Here is a 14,215-nt window from a genome sequence, read left to right on the forward strand (position 1 = left end):
TGCCTCGGGCTTGTGCCACCAGGCCTAGAGTAGATTAAATACTTCATTTTGGGGAAAAAAAAAAAAGAAATTTTATTTCACAGTTAAGGAGGTTGGGAAGTCCAATATGGATAGGTCACACCTGGTAGATAAGGGGCAGGTGCATCTAAGGAGGGGTGTGTGGCGGTTTGGATTAATGAAGACCAATAGTAATAGGTATTTGAACAAGTTTAATGACAAAACCAGACTCACGAAACCAAGGTTCCAGAGGAGTACCCGAAGCAGGAAGGGGCGCCCAATTTATCAGTAAACATTCGCCCGAGGGCAGCCCGCCCCCAAGGGGAGGGCTTATTCCTACAGGGGTGCATGCCAGCTCAGGTCTCCCCCTTTTGAAAAGCCACCATGCAATGCAGCTGTGGAGAGATGACTCAGCAGTTAAGAACACTTGCTGCTCTTGCAGAGAACCAGAGCACCCACATCAGGCAGCTCACAACTACCTGTACCATGGTTCTGGCCTCCTCTGGCACCAGGCATGCCTCCCCAACAACACATACTGTACTTGTCTATTGCCAAGAGAAAACATCATGACCAAGGCAATGATGGAAGGATTTATTTGGGGTTTAGGGTCCCAGAAGGATGACTCCATCACCATCACAATGGGGAAGCATGGCAGTCAGAACCAGGCATGGCAGCAGGAAAAGCCGAGATCTCACATTCTCAAACTGCAGTGGTGGAGCATACATACACAAGCAGGAGAATCCCAGTTTGGATTCCTAGACCCACACAGAAAGTCAGACACAGGCTGAAGAAATGGCTCAGTCAATAAAGTGTTTACCACACAAATGCGAGAACCTGAGATCAGATTCTTAGAACCTGGGCAAAAGCTGGGCATGGCTGCGTGTGCCTATCATGCCGGCACGGGGGAGGAGACAGGCAGATTACTAGGGCTTGCTAAGCAGACACTCTAGCTAAATTGGTGAGCTCCAGGTTCAGTGAGCCAGCATCAAATACAAAGTGACTGGGTGTGGAGGCGCACACCTTTAACCCTAGCACAAAGAGGTAAGTGATCTCTGTGTTTAAGGCCATCTTGGTGTACAAATCCAGAGATCCAGGCCAGCCAGGGCTGCCATATAGTAGTGCCCTATCTCAAAATAATTAAGGTGGAGAGCAACAGAAGAAAACACCCACCACACACCTCCATAAAAACCTGCACACAGGATGACAAAACACACAGGAACATGTGTGCGTACACACATACACTACACAAAACCTAGGCACAGCTGCGTGTACCCATAATCCTACCACTGGGGAGGTCAGGACAGGTGGATTACTGGGGCTCTATCTGAATCAATGAGTTTTAGATCCAATGAGAGACTGTTTCTAACAAAACAAGATGATGTGGGGCTGGAGAGGATGATGGCTGAGTGCTTGCTGCTCTTACAGACAGATCCAAGGTCAGTTCCAAGCACCCACAATGGGTGGTTTACAAGTACAGCTCCTGCGGATCCAATCCCCTTCTGTCCTTGGAGAGTACCAGCACTAACAGACACACACCTAAGTGAAAGAGGAAGGCTTTTCTTGAGGACACACGTTCCAGTTGTAGTATGCACCCATGCCATGGGACACGGTATGTAGACTGACCAACTGGACTTTGATCTATTTCCAAAAGCAATTCTATGAATCCCACACTCTTAGAGAGTACAGTCCAATTTGCAACAGTGTTGTGAGACTTCTCATGTGATAGATATCCTTGGCGGTGTATTATCCCAGGGTTTGAGCATGGCCCTAGACTGTGTAAAACACATCCAGAGAGCGGGCTTCTGTCCTCCAGCCAATCTTCACATCAAGCCTGTATCAAGGCCTTTGCGCTCTATAAAACAACTTTCAGAAGTTATCAGTGGAAAGGGGCTTGTTCAGAAAAGGGATCACTGGGGAGTACAGACAAGATAGGGTTATGGGTGGTTAAAATGGTCAAAATACATTATGCATGTGTATGAAAATTTACTAAAACCTATTACACATATGCTAATAAAAATTTTTAGAAGTGGGGGGCTGGAGAGATGGCTCAGTGGTTAAGAGCATTGCCTGCTCTTCCAAAGGTCCTGAGTTCAATTCCCGGCAACCACATGGTGGCTCACAACCATCTGGAATGAGGTCTGGTGCCCTCTTCTGGCCAGCAGACATACACACAGACAGAATATTGTATACATAATAAATAAATATTTAAAAAAAAAATTTTAGAAGTGGAGAATGAGACAGACAGGCGGCACACTCTGCAGCCTACACACACGGTGCGAGTGGAGATGATGCAGCTCAGTAGTAGAGTGCCTGCCCACCATGCTAGACTCTACATTCAGTCCCCACTAAAGAAACGCAGATAACCAGGTTGAGAGGTTTCATTTGGTGACATGGTTTCAGGTAGCCCAGGCTAGCCTCAAACTTGCTACATAGTCTAAGCCAAACTTGAACTCTGACCCTCCCTACTGCCTCTGCCTCCCTAACCCTGAAATTACAGGTGTGTGCCCCCACACCTGGTTCTAATATAGGACTTTGTGCTAATGCATGTGTGTGCAGGTGTATCTGAAGACACAGGACACTGGGTGTCTCTGCTCTATTCTCTTACCATTGAACATGGAGCTCAGATTTTTGGACAGGTTGGATGTTCTGCAAGCTGTAGCAGCAACTCTGCAGTCTTTACCCCTCACAGTGCTGGGACTCCAAGTATGCTTTGATCATGCCCCTCTGGTTACATGGTGCTGGGGTCTGAACTCAGGTCAGGTCCTCAAGCTTATGAAACATGCAGTGACCCATTCCCCCACCTCCATGTAGGACGGTGAGCTGGCCTTACTACACAGGTCCCTCGCCAAGCCAGCAGAGATGGATACCAGTCACCCCAGCCTCACTCAGGCCAACACCCCGTCCTCCCTGATATACACTTCTGCTTCGAGTTCTTTCAGAGACCTGCTGTGACATCAAAAACATCATATCCTCACGAGATGACTCCACTTGCCCTGGGCTCTGGCAGATGGCCCAGAGTCCCAGTCTAAGGAACTCAGAGTCGGCACAGGTGCGAGCACTGTCTCAGTGTCCCCGTCATCCCTGTCTTCTCTAGAGTAAGGCTGCACAGCGTCCCATTTCTTAAGGGCCATGAGGGTCTGCCTAAGAACAATCTGACCACCCTGTTTCTCTAGACTGATTTTCTCAATTTCTAGTTTTAGATAGTACCTTTAACAGTAACTTTACAAACTGCATAATTTTGTGTAATTCCTGTATATTTTTATTATAAAAATAAATAAGGATAACTTTAAACATGTTTTAAATTTATATAGTATTTTTAGGAAAAACAGCCAAAGAAATCTAATAGCAATATATTTATGCATCCTGATTTTTAAAGTTCTCAGCTGTCCTTCAAGGTGGTCCAGGAGCCAAGGTCACCTGGACGCAGGCTCTGCCTGGCCTCAGACCAGCCTTGGCTCCCGCATGGCCATGTCATCACTAATGCACACAGAAGCACAGGGCACCTGCAAGGGCAGGGGGCTTGTACCTGTGCACACCGGAAGGAAAATAAACATTCTGGAACCTTTAGACCACACCTACTGACCAGTGTCTCACCAATCCCTACTGAAATCAAGCTGGAGTATTTTGGGCCAGATTGCAACAAATCAAATAAGAATAACAGACCCACAAGGCACAAAGGCTGAAACTTCCCAGAAATGTGAGTTCAACCTCCCCTTTCTGTCATTCAAGCACTTCTCATCAAGTTGTGTCACAGGTCATGGTTGACTCTTCCAGCTGTGGCCTCAAAGCACATCAGGGCAAGTCACTGCCTCGGGTCCAAGTGTGTAGCAACCACTTTGCTCAGTTTTCAGACTGCTTCGCGCCTTCCCTTGCCAGCCTATCGGCTTCTTCGTTGCCCACAAATCCCGAGTGACCAGGAATGTGCATCTGTTAAAATAAAAATCTCCTTTAATCTTTCCTGATGTTTACATGTGCCGCAAAGCTCGTGTTCACAGCCCCGCCTCTTCTCCTCGGAAGTGGGTAAAAAACACTAGGACTGGAGCCATGGCTCAGCTAGTAGAGTATTCGTCCGGGGTGCAGTCCTCAGTGCCACATAAACTGGGGGAGGTGGCACGAGCCTGCAACAACATTGGCAGGATCATTGACTCAATCGAGACCACCCTGGCTACACAGCTCATTAGAGACTAACCTGGGCTACAACTGCCTGCCTCACCCAACCACAATACTCAAGATGACAAAATATATAGACTATTTCGTTAAGAAGTTCACTGGGGTCCCCAAAACAGTACAGGCTGTTGCACTGTTCTTGGGAGGGGGCACCAAAACTAGATGAAGACAACACATTCCTTGGCCGCAGGACACAAAGAAATCAATCTGAAACTGATCTGGAAGCTGCCTCCCTGCTGGCTAGCTTTCCTAGCTTGGGAAGGCACTGTGTAGGTTGCTGGGGAAGAAACATGCCATAACACCAACCCGACAGGTAAGAAGTACCCACTAGAGTAATAGTGACAAAACTGTTTTGAGGTGACCATCTGCCTTCTGAATGGAGTTCCAGCCCACCCCACAGGAGGAACTCACACCTGGTGCTGCAAACCTGTGAAAGTCATGTGCTGGGCAGTCACAGGCCCCGTGGGAGAGCTACTACTGTCTCGCTAAATGCCTGTGGTTTGCTCGTAGATTAGTGCTGCCGTTTCTTTTTCCTGCAGTGGGTGGCAATTATTGCAGGTCCATAACTGGCCTAAGTGACTGTGGAGTGCTCAGCCATAAGAGGGACATCAATGTCACCTGCTCCAGGGCTCAGGTACATCATGGGAGACGAGGGAAGAATATGACAGCCAAGGAAAGGAGTGGAATTGAGACATGGCTACCGCCCTCATGAACTCATCAGAGCTGTGGTTAGCAGCACAGGGTCTGCCCAGAACTGGACCTGACAATACTGTCCCGATGCAGGAGGGGTGCATAAGGTCCCCCCCACACTCTCTGGGTGATTAATGCTTTATGAGGGAGGATAGACTTCCTTCAGGGCTGTAGATACTACTAAGGTGCCCATGCTTCTGCACCCCTGTGAACAGCCGATTAAACATACTGCATCACAGGAAACACAGAAAGCCATGAGAGGAGGAGAGAAGGAGAAGTGGGGGTGGGTACGCCCCAAACACGACGTACACATTCGATGCCATCACAGTGAAACCCATTCTGTGTCTAACACAGCTAACACATTGACTTGGTGGAAGCTGCTGCTTTAACCTGGCCACAAACCCTTTCCCAACCCCACTTCTCAGCTAATTCAGGCCATGTGATGCGCAGTGGACTCACCCACTTGATGTCCATGCCCTGGCTGAGCTCGTCCAGCTCCATGAAGTCCTCCTTGTTGATCACGTCCTTCCCCGTGCTTGTCCTCCAGCCGTTCTTCTTCCAGCCCTGGACCCAGCTGGTTATCCCTAGGGAACACACGCTCACACTCATCCATCAGGAAGGCCTGGCCTCTCCTGGCCCCTCGTCTCTCCTCACAGTGGCTCCTCTCATTCCAAGTCAGAGCCTGGATGGTTCCCTTCCTTAGGTGCTCTCCCTTGTTCCTTCAAGCATCCCAAAGCCCCGTCTTTCCTCTCCCTGATCTAATCGGAGGAACAAGGGGCTCCATGCGCTTCTGCTCAGCCACCCCAGCCCCAGAACAAGCATGCTGTGACCCGTAGTTACTAACTTCCTGACCTCAGGTGTTATGTTATGCTCCCCAAGACAGCAGACCCAGATTCCTATTCCTCTGAACCTGAAAAGCCCAGCATCACCCGGGACTGTGACACTACCTCTTTCTAGGAAGAAAGGCCTGTTTTCCTTCTCAGTACCCGGGAAGGCTTACCATTGATGGTGAACATGCTGTCTGTGTAAAGAACCAGCTTGCTGATGTTCTGAGCCCTGGCTTGCATGATGGCTTTGCAGGCTGCCTTGAAAAAACAAGTCCATGGTCATGCTATGTGGAAAATGCACGACTCTCTGCATTACCCCCTGGGGACTCTGAGCCCGAAGCACTGCTCTGTGCCACCAGGCTGTCGTCTCTATGTGAAGAGGCTACACTTCCAATGCCCCCATGCAACCACGTGAAATGATCCTAGAGCTCTTCTAGAGACTTTGAAGACTGCTTTTGGCCTAAGCATTTCTTGTGGACTTTCAATACCTTCTATCTGGACAACGAAGAAGGGGAACAAGACGGATCTTGTGTCACATGGAGGACAGGCAGACCCACAATTATCTAGCACTTACATGGATCTCGGCTCTCTGGTTTGTCTGTCGCCCAGGAAGTCTGACACCTACATTTCTGTTTCAAAACAGCACAGAAAAGAAAACACAAAATTACAGTGCTAACTCCTAGAGCGATTCTTCTCAATGGATAATAACAAACTAGTATTCACTTTCAACTGAAACAGAAAACCTACACACGAGCAACAGCCTCGAAAAACAGCTCAGAGCCAAGCACCCATGAGACCCTGGTCCAAGGGCTGGGCGGTGGTGGCACATGCTTTTAGTCCTAGCACTCGGGAGGCAGAGGCAGATGGATCTCTGTGAGTTCGAGACCAGCCTGGTTGACAGAGTGAGTTCCAGGACAGGCTCCAAAGCTACAGAAAAACCTTGTCTCGAAAAATTAAAAAACCAAGCTGATATAAATCAAAGTTGCTCTTCTTCTATCCCCACCAATGCTCTTTATGGGGCAGGTTTCACCAAGAATGTACCAATAAGCAAACCTGACAAGACTTAGTAAAAACGTGGTGTTCACACTCAACTGTGTTTACTTACAAGGGGTGGCCTGGCCCCCAGTAAACGCCAATTCCTGCTCTTGCTCGATTCCGCCCGTTACTGGAACAGCAGCCATCCGTGTAGACTACAACAGACTCTCCTGTGAGAGGGAAGAGGGGGGATTCTGCACCAACCTGCTCAACATTGACCACCGCTTTATTTTTCTGTCCAGGATGACATAGATTCCCCCCGTGGGATGTGGCCACTTTTTGCTTGTCCCACATGCCAGGTGAGTTAAAGACAGAACTTCCCATTGTGAGACCTGCTTATACCTCAAACTAAAGGGGTCCCTCGTGGCTCAGTCACTTTCACTCTCAAGCTGTCCTTCCAGAGAAAGAAATGCTTGGTGGGATGCTGGCCTCATAAGCTAGAAAGCCAAGTTTGCTGGCAAGGGGTCACATTTCCTCTTAGCATGTTTGCTACTAACTGTAAAGTAGTTCTCATCTCTGCTTCCTCCTTCAAACATGACTTGCTCAAGTGGGAAGGACAGACCTAGGGCCACTGTCAGGCCCGAGTGTGGTCAGCAACACCCTCACAGGAGTACAGGAGAAACTGAGTGGGAGGGGGGACATCAGAGACCACCTGCACAGGAGGCACTGTCCAGAGGACAGCGGCCCGAGCTCAGCAAGCTCAGGGGAAGATGGGGACCAGTGGCCCTCAAAGAGCAGAGGCTGGAACTTGGTTTCTACCCACACAACTAAACCTTTCTTGAAGCCACTAAAGACATTGCCAAGTGACAATGGCTCATTCCTTAGGTTCCTGCCAATGAGTGACTGAGTTGGGGTTTCTATTAATCTGATGAAACATCATAATCAACATCCATCACCGAAGGAAGTCAGGACAGGAACTCAAGCAGGGCAGGAACTTGAAAGCAGGAGCTGATGCAGAGGCCATGGAGGAGTGTTGCTTACTGGCTTGCCCCCATAGCTTGCTCAACCTGCTTTCTTATGGGACCCAGGACCACCATTCTTATGGGATGGCACCACCTACTGTGGGCTGGGCCCTTCTCTACCAATCACTGATCTAAGAAAAAAAAAAAAAAAAAAAAAAAAAAAAAAAAAAAAAAACACGCCTGTAGCCTGATCTTATGGAAGCATTTCCAACTGAGGTCCCGTCCTCTCAGACGACTCTAGTCTGCGTCAAGATGACACACCTGTGCAGCACAATATGCAGTGAAAGGACCTGCTCATCTCAGGAAACCGCCAAACCCGTCTACTCTCACTGTGTCTACTCTCCCAGCTCCAGTGACCCCTGGCGCCGTCCCTGCAGGGGAAGCACAGATGGCTTTTCCTCTTGGCAAAAACTCAGGACACACCACATGCTGATTCATCTTTAAATGCTGCCTCTCTGTTCCCAGGCATGCAAGACAAAAGGAAACTTACATACTGTAGTTTCTAAGAGCACACAGCTGCCCTTGGAGCTAAACACGGTCTCTTTTCCACGGGACCCAGTGAGGTCTGAGGGTTGGACATAGGGCTTCAGGCTGGCACTGCTCAGCTCTAGCAGGCAGCTCTGGCTGGGCCCTCCTCCTTCCTCTGCCTCAGCAGCCTGTGGCTATGTGAGGGTTCCCCAAGAATTCTCAAAAGATTAATGATTTTTGCACTATTTGATTACCTATAAATAATGGCCTCATTGCTAGGACTGGCTGCAAAGGACCCAGATGGCTGGGAGGCTAAAGAAAGAGGATAGCAAGTTGAAAGCTAGCCTGGGCTTCAAAGGGAGGAGTTCAATGCCACCTTGGGTAACTCAGTGGGACCACACTGCAAAATAAAAGGTAAAAAGGTAGGACCGCACTGATAGGAGCCCTGGCCTGTCGAGGAAGAAACCAAAGGGACTTTTTGTTAATGTCCACTCTCCAAAATAAAAGACCTCAGGAATTTCTAGAGAATATTTACAGAAGAAAAAAAATAGGACAAAAATCAGCTTAAATTTTACACTGGCTGCCTATATCCTTAACTCCAGCACTGGGGGGCTGTGGGCCGGAAGATCTCTAAGTTCGAGACTTCAAGGGCTAAACACTGAGACCCTGTCTCAATAAAACCACCACCAACAATAAAACAAAGAGCTTACATTCCTCTCACTTAGAAAGAAAAAGATTTCATGCTGACTGTTCTTTTTTTTGTAACTGTATTAAAAATTTTGAACCCACCAGGCAGTGGTGGCGCACGCCTTTAACCCCAGCGCTAGGGAGGCAGAGGCAGGTGGATCTCTGTGAGTTTGAGGCCAGCCTGGTCTACAAGAGCTAGTTCCAGGAAGGCTCCAAAGCTACACAGAGAAACCCTCTCGGAAAACAAAAACAAAAAAATTGAACCCGAGAAAGGCATACCCATATAAGAAAACATGTCCTTGCTCACTGGGGGATCAGGTTCCATGTGTTCTGTGTTCCGTTTGGTGTGCTTTGTCCCTGGCTCGGGCAGTTCTTCCCCTTTATTCAGAGGCTCCCGAGGCCGCTTGCTGGTCTTCACCTTTGAGTCCTGCACATTTGCGGTTTCCTGCCCTGAAAGAGATTCTGACCATGACCCAAAACCAGAGAGTACATGAACCAGACTAGGGCACTCTGGATGTAGCCCTGCTGAGAAGGAACGACTGAGAACGAACCATCCCAGACTCTGGCCTTGTAGGAGCTCCAAAGAGTCCAAGGCTCCCTCTGAAAATAAATAGCAATAAAGGGATGAATAAATAAAAAGGTCTTGAAACTTCCCAAGGGCTTCAGACGTAGTTTTTTTTTTTTTTTTTTTTTTTTTTGGTCGCATGTTCTCAATTAGAGTCAGCTTGCTCACCTGAGTCATGCCTATGCTCTAAATCTGATGTCCCTTTACACACCTGGCTGAACCACACTATTCCTTGTAAAAGATTTACTTTTAATTGTGTATGTGTTCGAGCATCCATCCCTCCTGAGCTACGGGAGGTTGTGAGTCACCCCACATGGGCACTAAGAATCAAACTCTGGTCCTCTGAGTCAGCTCTCTAGTCTCTGAATGCCATTTTTTTTTTTTTTTTTTTTTTTTTTGGAGACAGAATTTCTGTGTAGCCCTGGCTGTCTTGGAACCAGGCTGGTCTCGAACTAGGAAATCTGCCTGCCTCTGCCTCCCGAGTGCCCAGATTAAAGCCATGCACCATCATTACCTGGCTTGAACCACTATTCTTAACTCTAATCTATACAGGGAAAGACAGATAGATAATCATTTTTATCTCCTCTACGGAAGCTGACGCAGTGATGTTGGGGAATCAAGGGGCTGTTCATAGGTTAAAATACCATACTAATGTTACATACCCTTTGAGCCCTCTGGGCTTGAAGAGTTCCTGACAAAGGCCCAAGCTTCATCTTCTGTGGCAAACTTCTTAAACCTGGCGGCAGGAAACCGGTCCACCTGCGCTTTGCACTCAGTCCTGGAAGAGTGCATACATCAGCCCAATCCCTCTTCAATTTACATCTCCATTTGTTTTTTTTTTTTTAACTTAATTTTATTTATTTATTTATTTATTTATTTTTGGTTTTTTAAGACAAGGTTTCTCTGTAGCTTTGAAACCTGTCCTGGAGCCGGGCTCCAAAGCCACAGAGAAAACCTATCTCGAAAAACCAAAAGAAAAAGAAAACAAAACCTGTCCTGGAACTCACTCTGTAAGACCAGGCTGGCTTCGAACTCACTGAAATCCACCTGCCTCTGCCTCCCCAGTGCTGGGATTAAAGGCATGCACCAACGCCACCTGGCCAGCGTCAAGTTTTACAGAAGTTTTACGGCCACATAAAACAGGAAGAGAGAGAGAGAGAAAAAAAAAAAAAACAGGAACAGAAAGTCAAGAGTTCTGTATGCCTCTGCCTCCAGAAGTTCCTAGCCCATTGCTTCCACTGGGGCTCACTGACAATGCTGTGAAGTCTACAGGCTTAGTGGATGCACAATGACGGTGACATGGGTCCACGTTACCACACCATTCCGAACAACCAACCTCATGCCTGAGAAATCCTCGCCTGGAGCCTGGAAGTGGTGGTGGTGGGGGAGATGCATGCCTATAATCCCACACTCTAGAGGTGAGGCAGGAGGATCACCAAATTCAACACCACCCTAATCTATATACAGGTCTAGGCCAGCCAGTGCAGTTTAGAAACCCTGTCTCAAAAATCGCAACCAAAACCACCTTGGTTTGGGAGTACACGCCCATCATGCCAGCATTTGGGAAGTGGAGACAAAAGATCAGATGTTCAGGGTCATCTTGGATTTTTTTTTTTTTTTTTTTTTTTTTTTTTGGTTTTTGGAGACGAGACAGGGTTTCTCTGTGGCTTTGGAGCCTGTCCTGGAACTAGCTCTGTAGACCAGGCTGGTCTTGAACTCACAGAGATCCGCCTGCCTCTGCCTCCTGAGTGCTGGGATTAAAGGCCTGCGCCACCGTCGCCCGGCTTCATCTAGGATTTATAGTCAGTTCAAGGCCAGTCTGTCTCCAAACATTCATCCCTCCCTCAATTCTAACCCTAAAAACACTGACTTGTGCAGCAATCTCTGCATTTGTTCCGGAATGCCATGTAGTTGGAAACACACACTGTGGACCATTTCAACCTGTCTTTTCTCTTAGCATAATATAGTTAGTGTTCCTCCACACTGTTTCATTTTTAATAACTCTTTTTCGGTCTGCATAATATACCTCACAATTTAGCTCCCTTTTCAGTGTTAAGACTGGCCAGCCCATTCTAAATGCCATCCAGGAGGTACACTAATACCATAGGGTCTTCCACAACTTCACTGTGTACTAAAATTTTGTTAATCTTTAAGAATCAATCAAGTAGGGCAGTGGTGGCACTCCCCCTTAATCTCAGAGCTCCGGGGGCTGAGGCAGACAGATCTACGTGAGTTCAAGGCCAGCCTGGTCTACAGAGTTAGTTCCAGGACAACCAAGGCTACAAAAAGAAACCATGTCTCAAAAAACCAAAAACCAAACCAGAACAAACAAACAAAAATTCCTATCACAGAAAAAGGGTTCTCTTTGGAGACATTTCTTCCTCAGTACTGTCGCCGCTGAGCCCAGGGAAATACACAGGTGTACAGGCAGGGACAACAAACCTTGACATCAGAAGTTTACTGTCATATAGGCCCAAACCTGGGTTCAAGCCCTGATTCTGCCACATACCCTACCATAATACTGAAGACATCATCTGCCTTCAAGGGCTGCTACAAGGATCCAAAGGCAAAGACTAGCTTCCAGCTTGAGACTCTCCCATCTCTCGGCTCCTTCCTCCTCTCCTCTCTGTGAGGTTTCCTTCCATAGACCATGCTGACCTCTAATTTGATGCTCCTGCCTCAGACTCACCAGTACGGAGATTACAAACAATTGGCACCACCCGATTGCCCTGTTTAAAAAGAGGAGGAGCTGAGGATGCAGATCAGCTCAGCTAGCTGCTCGTCTATCTGCAACCCCTGAATAAAGGGAGTGAAGGCAGAAAGGCCGTAAGTTCAAGTTGGTACAGGGGGTCCTGTCTCACAAACAAAACACCCACAGGAACGATCAGCACTCGGGAACCCTTGTGTAAATTCTGGTCTGCAATGATTATGCGTTCTCTTTAAGTCTTTGCCTGCAACACGGGAGGGCTCGACAAGCCGTTTGCTGTTTAGAATGAAGAAAGGGCTCCGCCCGGCTCCGTCTCACCAGCTCAGGAAGACGCCGGTCTTGCGGCCTCTCCTCACCGCATAGTACATCCCGAGCCCGCAAATGCCTCGCCTCACGTGCACGACGGTCAGTGTCACGGTGTGGGACAGCGGCAGCAGCCAGCTCATCGCTCATGCCGGCAAGCGGACCTATATGGCGATTCGCGAGCCTCCCGCCCGCCGCCGGACACACTTCCGGCGCTGGGAGATGACATAAACGGGCGTATGGGGGCGGGGCCTAGGATTGTTAGCTTTGTGTGGAGGTGGTGAGAAGGTAGGCCTGGAGGCTGCGGTGCCTCCGCGGAGGGAGAGGGGGAAGAAGGAGTAGAAGGATGGTGTGATGGGTGGATGGATAGGGCAATGAGAAGCCCTGCGAAGCTACACCCGTTATCGGATGCCCACCTCTGCAGGTCATGGTTCCCCTCGCCTCTTCCAGCAGACTCTGGGCCAGGGCGATGGCCATAGGAAAATGGATAAACACACAACATCGTTTTGGCCATATAACTAAGGGAATGAAGCAAAGTCCCTGTAGAAAAATGGGAGATCCTTTTATGATCCGAAAGCAACTGAAATTTAAAAATATTCCCCTTGAGGGGCTAGCAAGATGTCTTCAAAGGTAAAGGTACTTGCCACCAAACTTGATAACTCTGGCTCCATACCCAGGGTCCACACGGTCGCAGGAGAGAACTGACTCCCAGGCAAGTTGTCCTCTGACCTCCACACATGTGCCGGGCTGCAAGGATAGGTGTGCACACACATAAATACATGTAATTTTAAAGTTAAAAAGGTATACTACTCGAAGTTACATGGATATACAAAACGTACTAAAGATAAAGGGAAAGTATGTAAACTTCAACCTAAATGCAGCCCACCTTCCTCCTTTACATGGTTATATCTGTAGCCAGCGTTTTAGGGCAAAGCCCGGCTCCAACAACCCCAAGAAGCTATGTCCTGTCACTGGTCCCAAGATATCAATTAAAGAAATTAGTGCCTGGGGCTGGAGAGATGGTTCAGCTGTGGAGAGCATATAAGGCTTCTCCTGGATTCTGTTCCCAGGGCCTCCTGCTTGGGGCATCCAGGACAGATACCCTCTTCTGGCCTCCTCAGACGCCTGTGTGCCTGTGTACTCTCACTCCCTCTCTCTCTGTCTCTCTCTCTCTCTTTGTCACTCACTCACTCACACACACATACACACACCAAAACAAACAACCCCCCCATACCTCTAAACATGAGTACTGACAGAAAGCAGAAGGGAGAGTTAATGAATGTGGTTCAAATAAGAAAGAACAGATAGAAAGGGATTCAAATGATCCCAAAGTACATCTTCAGGGTACCACCACAAGCTTTAGCCAGTGAGGAACAAGATAGAGTAAGTTAGGCCAGCACCCAGTGCCTTTTTGCAGTGTGTGTGTGTGCGAGCGCTGCAATAACACAATGGGCATTCAAATGCTTCCGTGCCCACTCCCCCTGGAGTCCACTATGTAGACCAAGTCACCCTACCTTCTCAGACTATCTCCATGAATGCCCCATTGTAGAGGAAGGATACACACACTGCTATGTTAATGACAATTTAATTTCAGTGTTCCCAGTACTTTTGTTACTTAACCTACTAAGTGGCATATCCTAAGCGTAAGCTGTGAACAGGGCCTTGCTTCTTAGAGCTCAAGACTCCTTCCAGTGGGACCTGGCAAGTGACTTATCCTGGCTGACTTCAGCTTTGTCACTGGAGAAACGAGGATCCCATACCTTGCGTCACTGGGACTGCTATGGAACCATTTATGCCAACTCCTGGA

At 48.2% G+C, this 14,215-nt stretch overlaps 1 protein-coding gene across 4 annotated transcripts; it reads right to left on the reverse strand.

Annotated features, from left to right (window-relative positions):
- Positions 1–569: 569 nt before the first annotated feature.
- Positions 570–12,605, reverse strand: Rnaseh1 (ribonuclease H1). 4 transcript variants are annotated; one of them, XM_050125923.1, is made up of 8 exons: positions 12,424–12,605; positions 10,061–10,176; positions 9,113–9,283; positions 6,787–6,886; positions 6,256–6,310; positions 5,855–5,939; positions 5,314–5,438; positions 570–3,924 (listed from the first exon to the last, which is right to left on the reverse strand). In XM_050125923.1, exons 1-8 carry the CDS (start codon positions 12,549–12,551, stop codon positions 3,838–3,840), a joined length of 867 nt encoding a protein of 288 aa, XP_049981880.1. In that variant the 5' UTR covers positions 12,552–12,605; the 3' UTR covers positions 570–3,837. The 4 variants fall into 4 exon arrangements, 3 of the variants coding, with proteins under 3 accessions (XP_049981880.1, XP_049981879.1, XP_049981881.1); XM_050125922.1 differs by having other exon boundaries at positions 9,113–9,433; XR_007589244.1 differs by having other exon boundaries at positions 3,902–3,924; positions 5,855–5,935; positions 9,113–9,433.
- Between the last annotated feature and the right edge of the window lie 1,610 nt (positions 12,606–14,215).

The sequence above is a fragment of the Alexandromys fortis genome, unplaced genomic scaffold (genome assembly GCF_014885135.2).
Source record: "Alexandromys fortis isolate MF-2015 unplaced genomic scaffold, M_Fortis_MF-2015_v1.1 scaffold_249, whole genome shotgun sequence".
Taxonomy (NCBI): Eukaryota; Metazoa; Chordata; class Mammalia; order Rodentia; family Cricetidae; genus Alexandromys; species Alexandromys fortis.